Source organism: Merops nubicus, unplaced genomic scaffold, assembly GCF_000691845.1.
Source record: "Merops nubicus isolate BGI_N331 unplaced genomic scaffold, ASM69184v1 scaffold41332, whole genome shotgun sequence".
Taxonomy (NCBI): Eukaryota; Metazoa; Chordata; class Aves; order Coraciiformes; family Meropidae; genus Merops; species Merops nubicus.
The window spans coordinates 29,733-48,640 of record NW_008593622.1 but is presented as its reverse complement, the minus strand read 5'-3'; the positions used below and the strand labels follow the sequence as shown (position 1 = coordinate 48,640).

Genomic DNA, 18,908 nt, shown 5'->3' with positions numbered 1-18,908 from the left:
GCGAAGGCTCACAGCTGGGGGCTGCGGGGAAAGCTGGCATTAGCCATCGCACTAAGGACACCTAAAAAGCAGAGTATCTAAGAAAACAATAAACAGCCATTGCAAGAGAAAGAACAGCACCAAATTTGCTCAGAGGTGTGCCATTTTTTGACACCCCACCTACTTTCCTTGCCCACTTAGACATTTTCTCACCTTCTTCAGCCCAAGTGACCGAGGTGCTGCACAGCAGCTGTTACGAAGCCCCGCCTGCACTTGCAGCCAGCAAACTATCAGTGGTTTGTGGGCACAAAGGTGTCCATTCTTCATCTAAATACACCAATACAACCATCTATGCCTGTACACCGATGCATTAAAGTACCTGCTCAAAAGCTTTGCTGAATAGAGATTACAGGCAGAATGCTCTCTGGGCAAAACTTCTCCTTCCCAGCACAGTGAAAAGTCACTGCTTATTGCACAAAATATCAGTACACACACAAAACCACACGGGGTATGTGTTAGAGCAATGGTGCTGAAGCAAAGCCTTTTCAGTGCTTAATGTGCACGTTGCCCTGGGAAACTCAGGAGATCTGCGTTTGCTTTGAGATCGGTGTAGCTACTTAATCATAAGGCAGGTGGTAAAAATTTTCCTTGAGTCAATACCTTGAACATTAGTGGAGATGCTGTGGGGATACATGATGCCCAGAATGACATCCGTGCCCAGCTACAGTCATGGAAGTAATTTACTAACCTGATCCTAAATTAGCAGGAAGAATTTTTAAATATTAACCTGTTGATTGCTGCAAACATGGAACAATAGGTTGTAATTTTCTCCCTTGTACTTTCTTTTACAATTAATAAATTATTCTCGGAAACAACAGGCCCATGGGCAGGTGTCCACAGTGAGCGAGGAGATCACATCACATTCAGTTTCCACTAGGATCTAAAAAGTGCCTTGCTTCCTGTTAGCCAGGGTGGCTATAACCAGGATTATCTTCCTGATAACCCCACACCTTCATCAGTGTGAAATGCACGCTGGCTCCAGGACAAGGGATCTTGTGCTGCAGAGGTGTGAGGCTACAGGCTCAGTGCTCAGCTCTCACCATGCAATGACAGGGCTGAAGTCATTGCTGAAACTTGAACTGGGGATGGGAGTGAAGAAAGAAAGCCTAAGCAGGAACACGGTAAGTACAGCAGCAGCAGGGATCTTTTAAACCTCACGACAAGCTCAGAGCTGGCACTGAAGTGTCCAAGCACAGTGAAGCACAGGTATTGAAAGCTCCCTGCCACGCGGGGGAACTCTCAGTCCTGCAAGGAGCTCTGCAAGCCTTTTAAAAGCTCTCTGCTTTTTCTCACTTTCTAGCTAGAGAACATTCCCCTGTCCAAGTATAAATGCGCTGCAAAGGCACTTCTCATTCCAGATGTTTTGGAGTGGTGTGATTCCTCAACAGCAGTACTTGGGGAGAGGGATGGAGAACTCCTCGTGTCAGCTCTGTGAAATTTACCTCCCGGAGAACACAAATCTCAGAACATAATTTAAGTACAGGTCAGCTGTGAAACAGTATTGCCTTTTGAAAGATTCCTGTATGGCATAGCCAGTTTACCAGGTGACGGTGACAAAAATGACAGAGTATCTCCAATGATGAAGTGAGTTGATGAAGTGAATGATGAAGTGAACAGAATTGGAATTTCCCAGCTCTTCTGCAAAATCTCTAAGAACAGGTGCTTACTTCCGCTTGTGCCAGTGTGGGATTCACCAAGGAACACCATTCTCATTATTCTTTTAAAAAGCCTGACTGTGAAAACTCTTCTGCCTCTACTAGTGTTGTGGTTTGAGGCTTGGAATGGGGGCATGACCTTCCAGCAACTGGGAGGACCCCGGGTGGGGGTGAACCATTGTATTCCCTCCCCTTCCCACACACACTCTGATAAGAGGCAGGGAGTGGTTTCTAATTTCACTCCTGCCTTGGAGCTCGGAGAGGGAGGTTGTCCTTTCACTCCATGGGACCCTGGAACCATTTCTGAGGGTTTTGTATATTTTATTTTTTGTACTTTTCCCCAAATCTTTGTATATATTATTTTCCTTACCTCCCTTTTTCGTTTTCTGTTCCTTGTTGAACAATATACTTCATTTTTTTTCCCAAAGGGTCTCTCTCTCTCTCAGCGGGGGAGAGGCGAGTACATAGTTCTGTTCTGTGTGGGTCCTGCCCTGAACCCCTTTTTACACGGAACCAGGACAACTAGTTAGAGGATTATTCATAGAGGGATTTAATTTGACAAGTATTTCCACCTCCTTATGCAGCTTGGATCTAAGATAGATTTGCACCCCTCCTTTAGAGGAGAAGAAGAGGGGAGAGGTTGTTTTTTATAGGTTGTTTATCAAGCCTGGAATTGGTCTAGTTTCCCAACAGATCAATATTCAATGAACTCAAGATTTGAATGTGTTTGGGTTTTTGTTGTTTTGTTGTGTTTTGTTGTTTGGGTTTTTTTAAATTTTATTTTATTATTATTACTTTTTTTTGTGTATATACAAATTTTGGAGCTTAGACCATTCAAATCCTGAGTTCATTGAATGTATCTAAATATTTTTGTTTTGAAAGTTTAAGAAATCAAAATCTGAAGCTAAGATATTTTACTGTATGTGTTTAAGATAAAAATATGATCTACATCAACATTAGAGAGGAGGTCACCACAGTGTTAGTCAAACACAGGATCTCTCACCTCTGAGGAGCTCTTGTTTATTTTATGAAGCCAAGATTCCAGCACTCTCAAGGGCTGCAAGCATAAGTGAGCTACCACTGTATCCCCTCCACATGGCACACACAGCTGCAGCAGCCCATAACGGGTAAGATTTAGTGAGACACGTTACTGGATACTCAGTGCTAATATTGGCTAACGCACAGAATCGTCAACAGTACTTCAATGTACCCCTCCTAACACAGAGGTTGTGTTTGCCATGTTGTGGTTTGGTGAAATGTCTCCACCTTCAAGGCCAGTCAACAGAAAGATACTTTAGCTCCCACTGTGCCTGGAACGGAAGCCAGCTGCCCCAGGAGGGCAGGAGCCTGTGCACGGCAGCTCTGAGTGATGGGACACATGCTGCTGTTGATTACCTGTGCTTTGGGGTGTTCCTGCCCTACCCGGGGGATAATTTACCACAGGATGATCTGTCCAACCATTGATAGGAGTCAAGCTGCAATTGAGCTGAGCCACCTCCCCTGAAATGGAGGAAATCAGTAGCTGATTATACACACAATTTAGTTTCCGAAGACTAATGCTCAGAGTTCATTATTGACATCTGTAAAAACTGAGTCGGGAGAGGGACGGGATCAGGCCGAGTGTCAGAATCACTCACTGTTCCCACAAGTAAATAACAGCAACTCAAGGTACACATTTGCAGCCCCTCTCCTCCAGCTTCCTTTGAGGTTTATTCTGCCTGGAAATTAACAGCTGGCAACCTGCACGTTTCCTCACTAGTAATTTGGAAAAGAAGAGGGAATAACCTTGACCGATGGTCAGAATTCAGTTCAGAAGCAATCTGAAGAGGTAGCAATATCTGGCCTAGCAGCATGGGTCTGTCTAGGTCACATATTTGCATTTTGTAGAAGTAGAATAATGCAAAATATAAGATGATTTACAAAATCACTTTCTCTTCTTCAAAAAAAATGATTAGATGCAGTGGTTGGCTGCTAAACAAAGAAAATCTGAATTGTGTATTTTGGCTAACAGTGCCAATACCCTCAGAAAAGCTGCCTGGAGTTCCTGTTACAGCTACCCAGAAGAACATTTCACTCCCTAGCATCTGCATCCTGCAAAGAGTTGCCAGTGGACCAGGAAATGCTTCAGTTTCCACCCAAGCTCCTAAGCCAGCCCAAGGCAGCAAGATGCTCTTGCTTGGTACGTTCCTGCATCTGTGCAGGAAGACAGAAGCGCACCATGAGCTGCTGTGCTAACGAAGCCCCCAGGTTTCAGAAGGCTGTTTTAGGCTTCCTGCTACAGAAGACCTAACCCAAAAGCTGTCGCTGGTTGGCAGCATAGGTTTTAACAGCTTTTTTTTTGATTTCCACATGCTGCCCTCTCGTGGGGAGTGCTGCGGATGGTTCCTGCTGCCTTGGCACAGCCCCGAGCCCTGTGGCACAGACAGCATGGGCAGGGCAGGCAACAGGGGGAGCTGCTGCCTGCCAGCACCCCAGAACAGCAGCCCCATGTAGCCCCGCAACCAGGGCCTCATTGTCACAGAGCCCCGAATTCTCAAACGTCTTCTATTTGAGCCCCTCCCCAGTGTGCCAGGGAAGAATGGACCCTGAGAGGTATCTGAGGGAGGGATGAGGCTCCAGCACCCTACATGATGGTGTGTCAGAGCATGTGCTGCCCACAGCACCCCTAAGCCAGACCATTTTCTGCATCAGGTTTTACTTCTCCATTAGTGCATATGGAAACACATCCTGCTGGCATGGAGAGCTATGGGCTTTCCTGCCCACTCCAAAAGCAAATGAGGTCAAGTTGGACACATCTCGTGCAGAGCTGGGACAGGTATTTGTACTGTGCTCATTTCAGCACTGCTGCGTCCGTCTCACACCGTAGGCACTGGCTGGGGGCTTTCTGGACTAGCTGAGGAAGACAGCAATGCCTGCAGTGTTAAGCATTCAGTTCCTAGAGCTAAGCTTTCTTCTTCCACTGAATGAAGCTGCTGTTCTCAGCATGGATGAGCCTTTTCAGGGTTTTATTTCTGTAAGTTTGCTGAGAGAATTAGCACCGACGGGAGCTGGGGTGCAGTAGTTACGCTGTGTAAGCCAGATGGGCCACCTGAGCACTTTTCTGCCAGTCCTCTTTTTAATAACTGGTTCCTCCCAACTTTTCCACACAGCTCCTCACAGCAGCACTACATCAGTGACAGCAAACCGGGGGCCACCTAAATTCACAAGTAGGGTGGTGTCACAGGCAGGCTTGTCTGCTGGACACAGAGATGCTGAATTCCCAGTTTTCTGGCATGCTTTCTTGATTTCCATATTAAACCCCAGGAAAATCATGACCTGTTAAATTGTGAAGTCATGTAAGTTCACCCAGCCCTCAGTAACTGCTTTCTAACATGACCTTACTTCAGAAGGTTCTCAGCAGAAATCGTGGCTCCACTGGGTATTTTTGAAGATGCACACAGAAAAATGCAAATAACACATGCCCAGCCTTGCAGGTCCTACAGCAGCTCCAAGGGCTGCCAACACCGCAGTGGCCAGCATGCCAGCCTCAGGTGCTCCATGTTGCCCTAGCCCTGTGCTGCCTGCCCTGCACACCTCGAAGGCTCCCAGCTTCAGAGACTTCCTCTTCGCCCCTTTGCAGACACTGGGCCCTGCCCACAGCTGGCACACACATCCTGCACCACGCCCAGGGCCCGGGGGAGCCCTTCCAGAGCAGCCAGCCCTGCTCGTGCTGCTGCAGGGTCCCCTGGGTCACCCCAGGGCAGCTGCCATCAGAGGCAAAGCCCCTGGTCAGTGTGCTGCAGGTGGCTGCCCCCAAACAGGACAAGGCGGGGGGACCCTTGGGCAGTGAAAAACGTAGGCTTCAGGTGTGTTACATCAAGTTTAGCAGCTAGCCAGAGTGAAGGAGCTTCCTTAATGAATTCTGTATTTAGAGACATGTTCAGTACAGAAAAACAAATCAAGATAATATTTTCTGTCATTTTTTCCATTGTGTACTAAATAAGCTTTACTTCACAGACTTCAAAAACTTTCTCTTCAAAATTTAATCAGAGCAACAGCTGCACTAACATGTATTTAAAGAGATTTTTTTTCTTTTTTCCTTTTTTTAACACTCAAAGTTTAATAAGGTAGTTTAAAAGAGCAACATGCAGAAAGTCATAAATAATTGGCACTGACTTGGAGAGAAACTAGATGAACTCACCTTCTGAGAGTGCAGTCTGTCCCTTGAATAACTCTTCTGCTTTCCCCACAGGTGCTATATTTGCACCACTGCTCATGGGTGTCTCACAGTAACAGCAGAATGTACATTGTGGATAGTTTATTCTGTCTTCATACAGCTGGCTACAACAGGCCAACTGACTATCATATAGGAGACTTTTCTGGCATAATTATTAGAATTAATACCAGGATAATTCTGGTATTATATGAGCCAGAAATATGTGCACCACTAAATAGGAGAATGAAGAATTGTATCTTTATGGGTATAGATGAAGGATAATAATACATTATATGAAGCAGAATGCTATGGTAACAGATGTTCCCAGGATAAAGTCTGATGTGCAATAACTTGCTACATAACCATTAATAACCACAAAAATATTATGTAGCATAGCAAAGACAATTAAAAATATTACCCAAGGTTTTCATGCAACTAAAAGTTCACTGGTTTATTTTTCTTATTAAAAGTAACTGTCTGGCACATTTTACATTAATTTACAATTATGAAAAAGATCCTTATGCTTTTCTCATGTAGGTGATACCAGTCATCCAGTTAATGCTAATTATATCTCAAAAGTTAAATCCTGTTGTATAAGGTTAAACACTTTTTGAATTATTTGTTGAAAAAAAAAAAACAAAACAGTCTACAACCACATAAAGTAGAAAATAAAATTTCTACAGAGCCACTACCATTGCTATGGAGATACAATGCCAAGTGTTACAACATTCTGCAGCAGTTATCACTTCTCCCAATAATTAAGATGGCAAAAATTTCCTATCCACACAGGATCTACAGTAAAAGGGGAAATGCTGATTAACGTAAGATGAAGGCTAACCGTAGTGCTTTTGAGTCATTTTCTTGTTATGCAGAAAATGAAGATGGCTGTGGAACAAAAAGGATTCTTCTTCAAGACAGGGCAGTTTCTCCCCTCAGTTTCGGTCCATACGGCACCCTGGCACACTCCACCCTCGCACAGACACAGTGAAAGGGCCTCTGCACGCCGGGGCAGCAGAGGGGCAAAGCTGAGATCCACCCCACGCCCGGGGCGAGGCGCTGGCCCCAGGAGGGACCTCGAGCAGCCTGCCTACCAGAGGAGGTGCAGTGCAACAAACCCGGAGCTCCTGTCAGCGACTCATGCACAGAGCAAGAAAGCCCAAATTCACCAGTTAAAAATATTTGGATGTTTCACAACTTTTGTTTTCTTGAACGCTTGTTGAAACCAATCGCTCTGATTTGTGTGTCGCTCAGCAAGGCCAAACAAATGCTCAGATCCGGAGCCCTCCTGGGAGGGAACACAGCAAGAACTGGCCTGCTTCCCTCAGCAGAGAGCACGCACACGGTAGCAAAGCCACTCTGCTGGGCTTGGCCCAGGAGCTGGCACACCATGGTCCTCTCCCTTCCATGCCCCACCAGCATGCCTCTAGCTCACCCAGGCACTTGGAGCAGAACTGCAGCATCTCACCCATTTCAAAGTGTTCCACTGCCCCGTGGAGATGGTGGGTCATTGCACCCCTCTGACCCACTGCGTCTGGTGTGGGAAGCCATCAACAGTAGAGAGGCAGGGGATGTGCAACCAGAGGGAAACAATCTTGAAGTATCTTCCTGGAATCTCACCACAAACAGTACACCACAGACACAGCAAGCCTTTCTCACCACCCTTCCTCTTGTTTTGGCATCCCTTAGCCTTTCCCTTCACCCATCACACGGCCTCATACCTTCTTCCTGATACCCCCTGTCCTCCCTCCCCAGAAAGGCAGCAGGGACCCTGTTCAGGATGAAGCACACCAGGCAGGGATGCACAAGGACATGGGATCCTTCCCCTCTGCTCTGCTAATTCACGCCCTGCCTCTCTCCTCCCCTCCAAGCCTGTCTGCTCCCCTTTGCTGCAGACCTGGGAGCCCTGCTCCTAGAACAGGCTCTCACCACCCTGCCACAGAAAGATGCCAGCAGCTCTTGAGCTGGAGCAGAAGCCCCAGTGCAGCCAGGTAGCACACAGTTCTTCCCCTTGGCAGCAACAGAATCCATTTCCCTCCTCTGCCCAGACCATGGTAATTATTTCAGGGCAGTAGCAAGAGGAATACAGCATCAAATCACCCCACCCTGAGAGGCTGTGGGCCACTGCCCCTTCCCATTACACCACGACAAGGGGGTGTCCGTACCACAAGAGGCTGTGGTGCCCCAGTGGCACACAGCAGGGCTGCCATGGCACGGCAGAGCACAGGGCTGCACCCAGCAGCGCTCCTTGGCTCCCAGCAGGGCAGGGGAGAGATTCAGACCGTGGCTCTTGACGGGGGTTTAATCTGCCATGCTGTGCACGTGGAGTTATTCACATATAACAGTTAAATACCGCATAGCAATGGCAATGAAAGCCAGGGAGATCCAACTCCACACCCTAGGAAAGAGAGCATTTGTCCTGGCTACACTGTGAAATTTCAGTGCCTCTCCTAAGGGGGCAGATGGAGGAAGTCTGGTGCCAGCTGCACCACACAGCACTGGCGGTGACCCGAAGACAGAGTCTTTAAGTCCATCTCCAAAGGAGCAGGACTGTGGCCATGCCCCTTCAAGGCGAAAGGCCCAAAAGGTACATTACACTGAGGAAATGGTTTCCATGGCCAGAGGACAGTTAGGTGATGTAAGCGTAGGCAGAAAAGCACTGAGACATTTTGATCAACAGTGCTCCCCGCAGGCCCTTTCAAACTAGCTTTCTCTCACACACAAAACACAACCTGAGGAAAAGGACATGGAGTTTGGGAATCTTGAACAACATTTTGCAACAGACAGCTTTTGCAGCCACAGTCTGGTTGTGGTCTGTGCATCAGCTTCTCTCCAGCAAGACAGGGAAAGCAGCCCTTCTCTGCTCAACAACATCATTGCAAGGTGCTCAGGCAAGATAAGGAATATAAGGATAGAGGCTTCTATAAGAACCTTATATAGGTGCTCCTGTAAGAACCTTATATAGGTTTAAACAGTGATGTACAAGAGCATAATCTATGCAAAGCTTGCACTTAAAATGGGGCTTATGCATTCAACTGCAGGTGCTCAGACTTTATACTACCTGGAAGAGCCAATGCCTCAGGCTGTCCCAGGGAGAACCCTGGGATTTAGCAAAGAATCTGTTCTGCTGTAAGATTTGCAGCCCCCCCAAAATGCAAGTGCCCAGTGGGTCAGGGTCTGTTTTCCATTACTGTGGTGTCCTGTTTTTTTTCTGGTATCACTCCATTTAAACCAAGGGGTCATTAACATGAACACGGTGTGATCCAGACCCAGAGCATTCAAGCTAATATTAAACCCTTTGCTTTTTCCTCCATATGCCTCATACAACTTATAGTTCAGAGAAAAATCACATCTTGTGCAATTCTTGGACTCACTGGCTTGTACTAAAACTATTTCAATCTTAGCTCTGAATTTCCCATGTAGCAAAAGTTAAAAGAGATATCAACCTTGTTTTCACTTTCAGCAAGATCAAAAAAGAACCCAGATTTGTTGAGGTAACATGGATTAATGGCAGCTTAGAGTTCATCCCAAACCACACTGCTTAGCCTCTCTGTCCTCATTAGCTTCTAGAGTTACTGATGAAGGAACAGGGCAGAGCTTTACAAACTTCTGCTTGGCACCATTCAGTTACAGACATTATGGACAGTTTCTAAGTCAGAGACCCATGAAATATCCTTGGTACCCAAAAGATATTTTCTGGAAAGGAGTCAAAATTTTGTTCACCAAAATATTTATGTTAGCTGAGAAAGCCCAGCTCTGCCAAGAGCGGAGCTGGCAAGCTTCCACCGAGTTTCTCTGCCAGTCTGTAAAACACAGAAAGCAGCTGCACCTACTACAACCCCTTTGTACATGACCAGGGGCTGGTTAGCTTTAAGTACAGTGCCAACTATTTGTAAGGCCTCAAGAATCTGGAAACTTTAGAGCGCAGCAGCCTAATGAAGGACCTTGGGAACATCTCTCTTGACTCTTGGGCTGTGTACTTGAAGTAGTTCTGTGGATGCGCCAGTACATCAAACAATGCTTTTATCAGTTTCTTGTCCTAGAAAAAAGAAAACAGATTTTACAGTAATTCCACAGAGGAGATAGAGTTAGTATTACCAAAGCCTAATGACTGATTAACTCATAAAAGAATATGGGTATTTTAGTTTTCAAGAGCTAATGTTTCAGGGCCTCAGAAACTAGTGGAGCGAGGCTGACATTCCCTAGTAGGTCTGATCCACCTTTAATCCCCCTGGGCAAAGGGTCTCATATCCTTTGCTCTGCACAGTCAGGGTGTGCCCCTTGACCCACCCCTGGGGGTCTTTATGGCCAGGCTGGATGAGGCTCTGGGCAGCCTGATCTAGTGGGAGGTGTCCCTGCTCATGGCAGAGGGGTTGGAACTGGGGGATCCTTGTGGTCCCTTCCAACCCTGACAGATTCTGATCTGTTTTAGCAGAGGACTTTAGAGCCTTAATGGCTCAATGGTTGGACTTGATGATCTTGAAGGTCCCTTCCAACCTAAAGGATTCTATGATTCTATGTTCCACCTCCCTGAAGCAGCATGCATCTAGTGCACCAAGGAACACCTGATGCAGAGCAGGAGGCAACCTCACTGGCACAAAATAGTGTCAATCAAAACTAACACATATAGTGGAAGGAACATACCTTAAGTATTTCTTGATGATTTTCAGATGCATAAAGTCTGCCATCTCGAACAATGTCTTCTATTAGTTCTTGGTAATCCTCTGTGGGGAAGGCATGAGAGAGTAACTTGCAGGTTCACTTCACTTACATACTCAATACCTCTCCTGGTTACACATGTAAGCTCTGCCCCAAAAAGTAGTACTTAGCCCTCCTATTACAAGTCACTGTATTTTCCAAATGCTCTTCTGTAAAGGAACTACAAACACTGTTTACAATGAAAACAGGGTACTCTGCTCAGCTGCTCAGCGTCGATATGTCAAAAGCAAAAGAAACCATAATGCACCTAGGATTGTAGTGCATACTGTAACCATGTAGCCTGCTTCAAACCAACTGCACTGCAGAAACTTATCTGTACATACCCCCAGCCTGTTACTAACTACTTCCTACAGGAAGAAGGAAAAACAAAAGGTAAGAGGAAGCTTTCTCTGAAAGCAAGCTCCCTAGTCAATCAACACTTGAAATGCTTCAAAAGGAGAGGTCTCCCCTGAAATAGTAATTATCCACTGTTGATGAAACTCTAGATCACAGCCAGGACAACTCCTTCAGAAATGGGCCATGTCATTTTCAGATAACATATGCTGAAGTGCACAGCTTCAGCTCCAGTTTCACTCCTGGTGACAACTCTCACCACTCAAGCTCCCTTTCAATACAGACATTTTGCTGTCCAGTATTGGATTACAGATGGTAGCAGCAACACGATAAATCAGAGGCACTTGGGCTATGCCTGGTTCCTAACTGGGGGCACTCTGCTGCCACCTGAAGCAACACAGAACAGGGAAAGCACAAAAATGCATAAATCACACATTCTGGCTCTGAACTCTGCATTTTTCAGGTCAGAGCCCAGAACTGCAGCTCTTCATTTAGGTCTGTGGAAGACTGGAATTACAGTGGCACTTAAGACTCTAATGCAATGCAGAACTCTGTAAACTAGCTTTGAATGAAAACAGCTACTGGCAGTAGTCTGACAGCGGCACGGCTGCTTAGCAGGGCCAAGGAGCCCACAAGGAGTTCTGCACTGCTGCAGCTGCAGCAGTTCACACGGGCTCAGCTGCTCACATCCACTTACCATCATACGTTACATAAGGAACTTGGAATCCTTTGGCACTGTTCCCTTCATTTGACTTGAACTGGATCCACAACTTCTTAGATCTGGAAGTGAAAGCTATAGGGCGCTCATAGGTTTGACAGGTTTCATACGTGGTCACTGAGTTGGAAGAAGCTTTCAAAGAAAACACATAACAGGTAGTTATCTGACAATGCTTCATACTAATGAACAATTAGAAAATAGGTTAAACCACCATGACAAGAAATGCTTGCTGGTGTTAAGAAAACTTCTCAAAATGTTGCAGGCCATCAGTGGATGGCAGTCCATTGATGAGTGACTTCTTGGTCAATGAATATTTTTTCTCTTTTCCTAAAAAAAAAAAGATTCTATTCTTTGAAGGATGTGCCTATTCTAGAAACTGATGCTTTTTATTCATGTATCAGGCATGTGTAGGGACTTACAAGCATCTCCTCTTTCCTAAGCCAAGGCAGACTTGCTTAGCATAATTCATGGCTAGTTAGCTTGAACCATCTACCTCTTCTTAACAGTATTTCTATGAGTTCACTGACACATTGTAGCCTTACACCCTTGTTTTACCTGAACCTATGGAGCAGCATTACCAAACAATTTCTCAATTTGTCATTTAAAGGAATTTCTGCTCTGAGGCAGAGGCCAGCCAGGCTACGTTTATTTTCTGTAAAGAGCAATGCATGTGAGAAACTTGCATTGCAAACTGAGATAGACACCACACGTGCCTCAGTAGATATTCAGACTTACAGCTTTTTCGCATCACCAGGTAATCTCCGCACTCATCTTCTATTGGCAGAAATATTTCTGGAACCACAATAAGAATGCGGCGCTTTGGTGGGGGGTTAATACTCCAAGTGCACTCAGCATTTGCAGGATAGTCCCCAGGATAGTTGGGTGATTCAATATATCCAGTGTAATCTCCCAGTTCACCTCCACACTGTCTGTCTGAAAAAGCAACACAGTATGCAAGAGCCGGCCAAGCGAGGCCTCCCCGCAGCTCCCGCTACAGCCACTGTCAGGGCAGCTGCAAGAGGACAGGTTTCTAGGGGAAAGCAAAGCTGCTCCACTTGCTTGTACCAGACAGTACATTTTTTTAGAACTATCAGCTGAAGTGTAACTGGAGCCTGAGGTGCTCTGCTCAGGCACCAGGCCTGCAGCAGCACAGAATGGAAAGAAATCAGGGTTCTGAGAACACAAACTCTCTGCTATACCGTGGGACAGAAGATTTAATAGCAAGACCTAGAGTGACTCAGCATCAACCAGCAAGACACAATCACCTACCTTAAAAAGAACGATGGAACCAGCCTGCAGAAATGGTCTCTCACGGACCTCAGTAAGCCACGTGGGACGAAATGCAAGCAGCAAAAGAGGACCAACACCACTGCCTTCTCTCCAAGCTCATCAAAGCAAAGCTAAATTTTGCCTGTAGTGCCCCTCTGAATATTAATGGCTCCACCTTTTTATTTTAAGACATCATCAGAACCATCTTGCTATACTTACTTTTGCACTGTGTTATATTTGTTGACCCATCAAAATCAGTAGTGGTGTTTCCAGGGCATGAAATACAGTAATTTTGTCCAAACTCGGGCTGGTATGTCCCAACTGCGCAGCGAATACATCGATGAGTTGTGGTATTATAAAAATGGCCAGGTGAACACTGAACTGTAGAGTAATTAAATATGCAGCAAGGTTAAAATAGTAGTAGCACATGAGAATATGACTGAATGCAATTTTATAGGATCTAATGTAATTTCAATAACTGAAATGTCATATTCATAAACTGACGTTAATAAAGTAGAGGTAATTTAAGAAATTTTAGTTTATCATTTCACTTTCTGCAAGCTCAAAAGTCCCAAATGCAACACTATAGGCCAGTTCTGTGTAGAAGCAGTAATAAAAGATATGGAGGAGTGAGTATAACCACTATGATTTTGTAAGCAGGGCACCAACTACAACAGTGTGTTACCAAATTGTCTAGCTACTGACATTTGACTTGGAAGATGAACCATACCTGGAAGCACTAACTACACCTTACTTTCCTGCCAGATAAGCCATGCAGCATGTGCACTGCTGCTGCACCCTAGTGTACCTCTGATCAGCTCACCACAAGCAGAGCTGGAAGACCTTGGTCCTCCACAAGCAGAGCATTGCATCAGCATTAGTGACCGTACTGGCGTAGCGCTGCCTCCACTCCTGGGGACACATCTCACAACATGCCAAGACTCAGGGTACAGCCACCTCCACCAGATCTGCTGATACTTCATCACATCATGTAAGCTAGACGTGTGAGTTACAGCCCTCACAGGAGTGAGACCCTATTCTGACACACAGAAAACTCTTTCATAAACAGATTTCATGGAAGTCTTAGACAGAAGATAGACAAACATAGGGGAAGAATCCCTTCTAGAATTGCAACTTTTTTCTAGTTCCCTGCATGCAGACAGAAAGATTTTCTTATCTCATTGCAATCTGAGAATACAGGACCCCAAGCACCTTTGTTTACATCTCTAACATGCTTGTTTTCTTTTGATTTTGCTTAGCTAATCTGCATCCATGGCTATCATCATCTGCACAAGAACCTGACAGAAGGCAATCCAGAGCATCAGCCACATACTATTTCTGCTTTTAACTCAATCACCACTTTGCTTCTTTTTCCTTGCCCTTTGTGGGACAAAAAATTAAAACTTTTTCCTATTCCTTTTACCTCATTTGGCAAGTTCACCTCTTTCAGCTCAACATGAATATGATTTACTACCTTGCCTTTCAAATGTAGCTTTCTGTGCTGCACAGTCCTTTTCTTTCTGTTCCTTTTAAGTTCTACTTACTCCCAGATAACTCTAGTCTTGTTGAGCTTTGTAAACTAGCTCAGCCTGGAGTCCTTCCCTATGTGTTCCACCCCCCAATCCAAATGCTGCAGATACAAGTTCCAAATAGTTCTTGCATCTGTGATTCTGTGTCTCATGTGGCCTCTTCCATATGCAAATCACTCAGCTCTACATTCCAGTTAATACAAAAAACTTCTTTAATCTCTGCTCCAATTTGAAAACTGAACCTGTTTTTGTTTATGGTAAAACTGAAATCAGTTCCTCTTATCTTGATCCAAGGTTTTTAACCATGTTTTTTAGAGCTTTAATTTTACAAAATTAAGTATGAATCAACAGCAACTGTGGATTCGGTGATTCTTCACTGAAGAAAAAACTCTTAGCTATCACATTATTACCAGTAATATTCATTCTTCAACCATATTGCAAAATTCTTTTGTCATGTTGCAGTTCTCAACAGCAGACATATCTTAACTGACACTAGAGATCTCTTAATCCAAACTAATTCACTAACAAATGTTTGCATCAGGACCTTATTTCTGTCCCTTACTTCTACTCTACAGCAGGAGATTTTCTATTAACACTTTTTCTTCAGGTGATTTTGATATAAATGATGTTCTTTTACCCATGGTTTAGGACGTTGAGCAAACTATTATACTAACATTTCATCTCTCTCCATGGACACACATTTTTATCAGCATTTTCAAAGACAACTTCATAGCTGTCTTTCAGCTTTTTGCATTTTAGATAATGAAGATGCTAATGAAAATCCTTCACTTGCAGCCCAGAAAGCCAACCAGATCCTGGGCTGCATCAAGAGAAGTGTGGCCAGCAGGTCGAGGGAGGTGATTCTCCCCCTCTGCTCTGCTCTGGTGAGACCCCACCTGGAGCACTGCATCCAGTTCTGGAGCCCCCAGGACAAGAGGGACGTGGAGCTGCTGGAGCATGTCCAGAGAAGGGCCACGAGAATGATCCGAGGGCTGGAGCAGCTCTGCTGTGAGGACAGACTGAGAGAGTTGGGGCTGTTCAGTCTGGAGAAGAGAAGGCTCCGAGGTGACCTTATTGTGGCCTTCCAGTATCTTAGAGGGGCCTACAAGAAAGCTGGGGAGGGACTTTTTAGGATCTCAAGTAACAACAGAACTAGAGGGAATGGGGCAAAGCTGGAAGTGGGCAGATTCAGGCTGGATGTGAGGAAGAAGTTCTTCACCATGAGAGTGGTGAGACCCTGGAATGGGTTGCCCAGGTGGTTGAGGCCCCATCCCTGGGGGTCTTTAAGGCCAGGCTGGATGAGGCTCTGGGCAGCCTGATCTAGTGGGAGGTGTCCCTGCTCATGGCAGAGGGGTTGGAACTGGGTGATCCTTGTGGTCCCTTCCAACCCTGACAGATTCTGATCTGTTTTGGCAGAGGACTTTGGAGCCCTGGTGGCTTGGTGGTTGGACTTGATGATCTTGGAGGTCCCTTCCAACCTAAAAGATTCTATGATTCTATGATTTTTAAAGATATGATCTCCACCTGATTTTCACTCCTCTTAAGAAAACCTTGGGACCTGGCTGCATGTCAGTTCCACTATGATCAAATTTACAGGGCTGTCCTGAGGTACTGCAGGGTTAAGCTGCACACTAGCTTTTTAGGCATATCCCAAGGCATCCAAGCCAGTTTATCATGATGAACATGAAGAAACTGTATTCTTACTTATGCTCCAGGACTGCAATTCCCTCCTTCACATTTTCGTGTTGCTGCTTTGCTCAAACCCAAAAAGTCATTAATGCATTCTGTTCTTGATTCTTTTCTTGATACTTTTTTTTTTCCTTCTGTTCTTTATATGACTTCACAGATCAGCGACTTCCCTGACCAATTTCCGTGTACTTGGCAACCCCTTCTCAAGTCTTGTACAAAAAACAGTTATAAAATGAACTGAGCCTTGACTGAGCTTCCTCACAGCCAGGCCAGGTCAGCCAACTATGAGAGCTCTAGAAGGAGAGCATGTCCCTTCTTTGAATGCCCCACTTGTAGGAGTAGCAGTTACTTTTGCCTTGGGGCAAGGCAGTTCATCAGATAAATCTTGACCTTACCTTTAGTCTCACAGTCCTGAAACAAGGATGCACTGCTATGTCTTGTTGTGAGACCTCCTCCACAGGGAAAGCAGGACACTCTCCCAGCTTCAGGCTGGTACGTTCCAAAGGGACATGGCAGACAGGGTTTGAAGCCATCAGGAGAATATTCACCTGGTGAGCATGGATCTAGAAGAGGAAGAACACACTTACTTCAACCTGTACATCACAGGTGAAGGTATCTTAGTGAGCCTGCACAGGACCTGAAACCCCACAGTGAAACTGCACTCCTCTTTATGTGGGGAGTAAGAGCAGGGGTTTCAGAACTCAATGTTAGCAACAGATAGAACTTAATACATGCAATGTATTAAGTACAACAAGTAATTGTGCAAATTCACTAAACTAAACATTATGTGTGCCTCAAAGACTTCTAAAGCAGAAATATTCTTGCTATTCCTCTGATACTGGACCTTGTATAGTGATTACCTGTGCACTGGATTGCTGTGTTCCATGTGGTGCTTCAACAGCACTAACTCAATCTGACTGATTTTACTTAAACACACACCTCAATATTATCTAACAAGTCCAGCAAAATTTACGGGAACTTTTGAAAAATTCTGGTTTTCAAACTTTTCACAAAAGAACGGGCTTCAGTGCCAGTATTTAGTAATTACTCTGCTCTGGAAAGGCACAAAACACTGTTGCAGTTGTTCAGCTGTGCTGAAAAATTCTGGCCTTTTAAAGACCTGTTACAATAATAAACTGTTAGTTTTAGTTTATAGCTCAAATAAATCACTCGGTGAATAGCTGTTTTGTTAAGAAGTTAAATTGGCCTTGGCTTCATTTCAGGATATATGACTAACAACAAGCAGGGCATTAACTACCGGTCATGATCAATGATGAAGAGTTTTGTTTATGGCTGATACACTGAGTGGAATAGTGAGTGTTCCTCCTTAGCTTAAAAATAAAATACAGCAGGTTAAGAAATGCTCTGTAGCAGATCAATGAAAGCTAGTGAGAAAGTCTTAGCTCTCGGTTCTGACTTTCTCCACCACACATCACTTCTGCTCTCATAAGGACACACATTCATTTGCTCCCACACTTTTCAAGCCTTTCTTCATTTTATAAACATTCCTACAGAAACACTCATCTCTGTACTCTTTGTGCAACTCAACAAACATGAATGAATTAAGGCTTTCATTGCAGCACTCCTAATAGGGTAAGGAAAGAGCAATATTTACAATTCTGAGACAAGGAAAGACAATCAAGGTTATTAAAGGTGATTTTGAGAAGTGGATACTGACTTCAGAAAATCAGAAGCAGTAGAAAGACCAGTGCAAATCTCCTTCCTTCAAAAAACTCTGAGATGAGAGTTTTCAAGATGAGAAATCAATGCTGTGAGTGGCCTCACTAGAGACTGCCTGCTCTCTGCTATCTCCTCTTAACCTTTTTCCTTCCATTTTAATCACACGCCAGGTTTAGAGGTTGTGGGGTTTTTGCATTCTATGTGTGTGGTGTTGTTTTGTTTTTGCTTTGAACAGAATACTACTTTATATTGACACATGTAAGACCACATAAATTCAACCTTAAAACTGTACTTCAGGTTTCCTGAGCTTGCTCTGGGTTCAGCATAACAGGGCTAACAGGGCTCAAAGGAAACCTGTCCCAGGCAGGAACCAAACCCATCACATATATGGAAATGTTATCATTGAGAACTTATCCCATCAGACCTCTCTTGATAATTTTATCATCTGCACCTTACTTGCCTTAAAGCTGCATGTTGTAAAATTGTAAAGTTCCCCGTGGAATAACACTGAGTTTGCTAAATAATCCTGGAAGACTTAGATTAAGGGACTAATTTTTGAAAATTTGCATTGAGCAAGTAAACTTAAAAAGATCTCCTCAGGCATCACTGAGATTGTCAGCATGGGGCATTCTAAGATGTACTGCATGACTGAATTCTGAGAGCAAGAGAAAGACAGGGCACAAGCATCAGATGGTCTGTTTCTGTGCCTTACCTCCATAATGATAGACACTATGAGCTCCAGATAATTTTTAGTTCCCAGGATTCTGAGAACTGGGGTGAGAGTCACAACTTATTTATCCTTCCTCATGCTGTTAAGTTTTATTAGGACATAAACCACAATTTTCTCATTCCCCATTATAGTTTGTTCCCACACTTCAGCTAACCAGCAACAAGAAAAGAAGATACCAGGTCACTAACATTCAGTGTCTGTGGGTTCAAAGCCAAATTAGGTGGTCAGCAGCTAGACCACTGGATGAAGTGTAAGGTGATACAAAGACTACGTTTACACAAGTATTAGAGCTTATCAGCTGTCAGGACTGCTGCAGTTTGACACTTTCTGCATACTGAAAGAAGGTTCACGTTTT

The 18,908-nt window shown here is 44.6% G+C and overlaps 1 protein-coding gene across 1 annotated transcript in view; it reads right to left on the bottom strand.

The window, feature by feature from the left end:
* Positions 1-9,280: 9,280 nt before the first annotated feature.
* The window catches only part of LOC103768353 (signal peptide, CUB and EGF-like domain-containing protein 2), a gene marked incomplete at its 5' end in the record, with an annotated part of 37,461 nt that continues 27,833 nt past the window's right edge, over positions 9,281-18,908 (bottom strand). Inside the window, 6 exons of the mRNA XM_008935494.1 lie at positions 9,281-9,925; positions 10,531-10,610; positions 11,636-11,788; positions 12,392-12,589; positions 13,145-13,306; positions 16,539-16,706. Of these exons, the coding sequence (XP_008933742.1) occupies positions 9,773-9,925; positions 10,531-10,610; positions 11,636-11,788; positions 12,392-12,589; positions 13,145-13,306; positions 16,539-16,706 (914 nt within the window). The remainder of the gene's footprint in view (positions 9,926-10,530; positions 10,611-11,635; positions 11,789-12,391; positions 12,590-13,144; positions 13,307-16,538; positions 16,707-18,908) is intronic.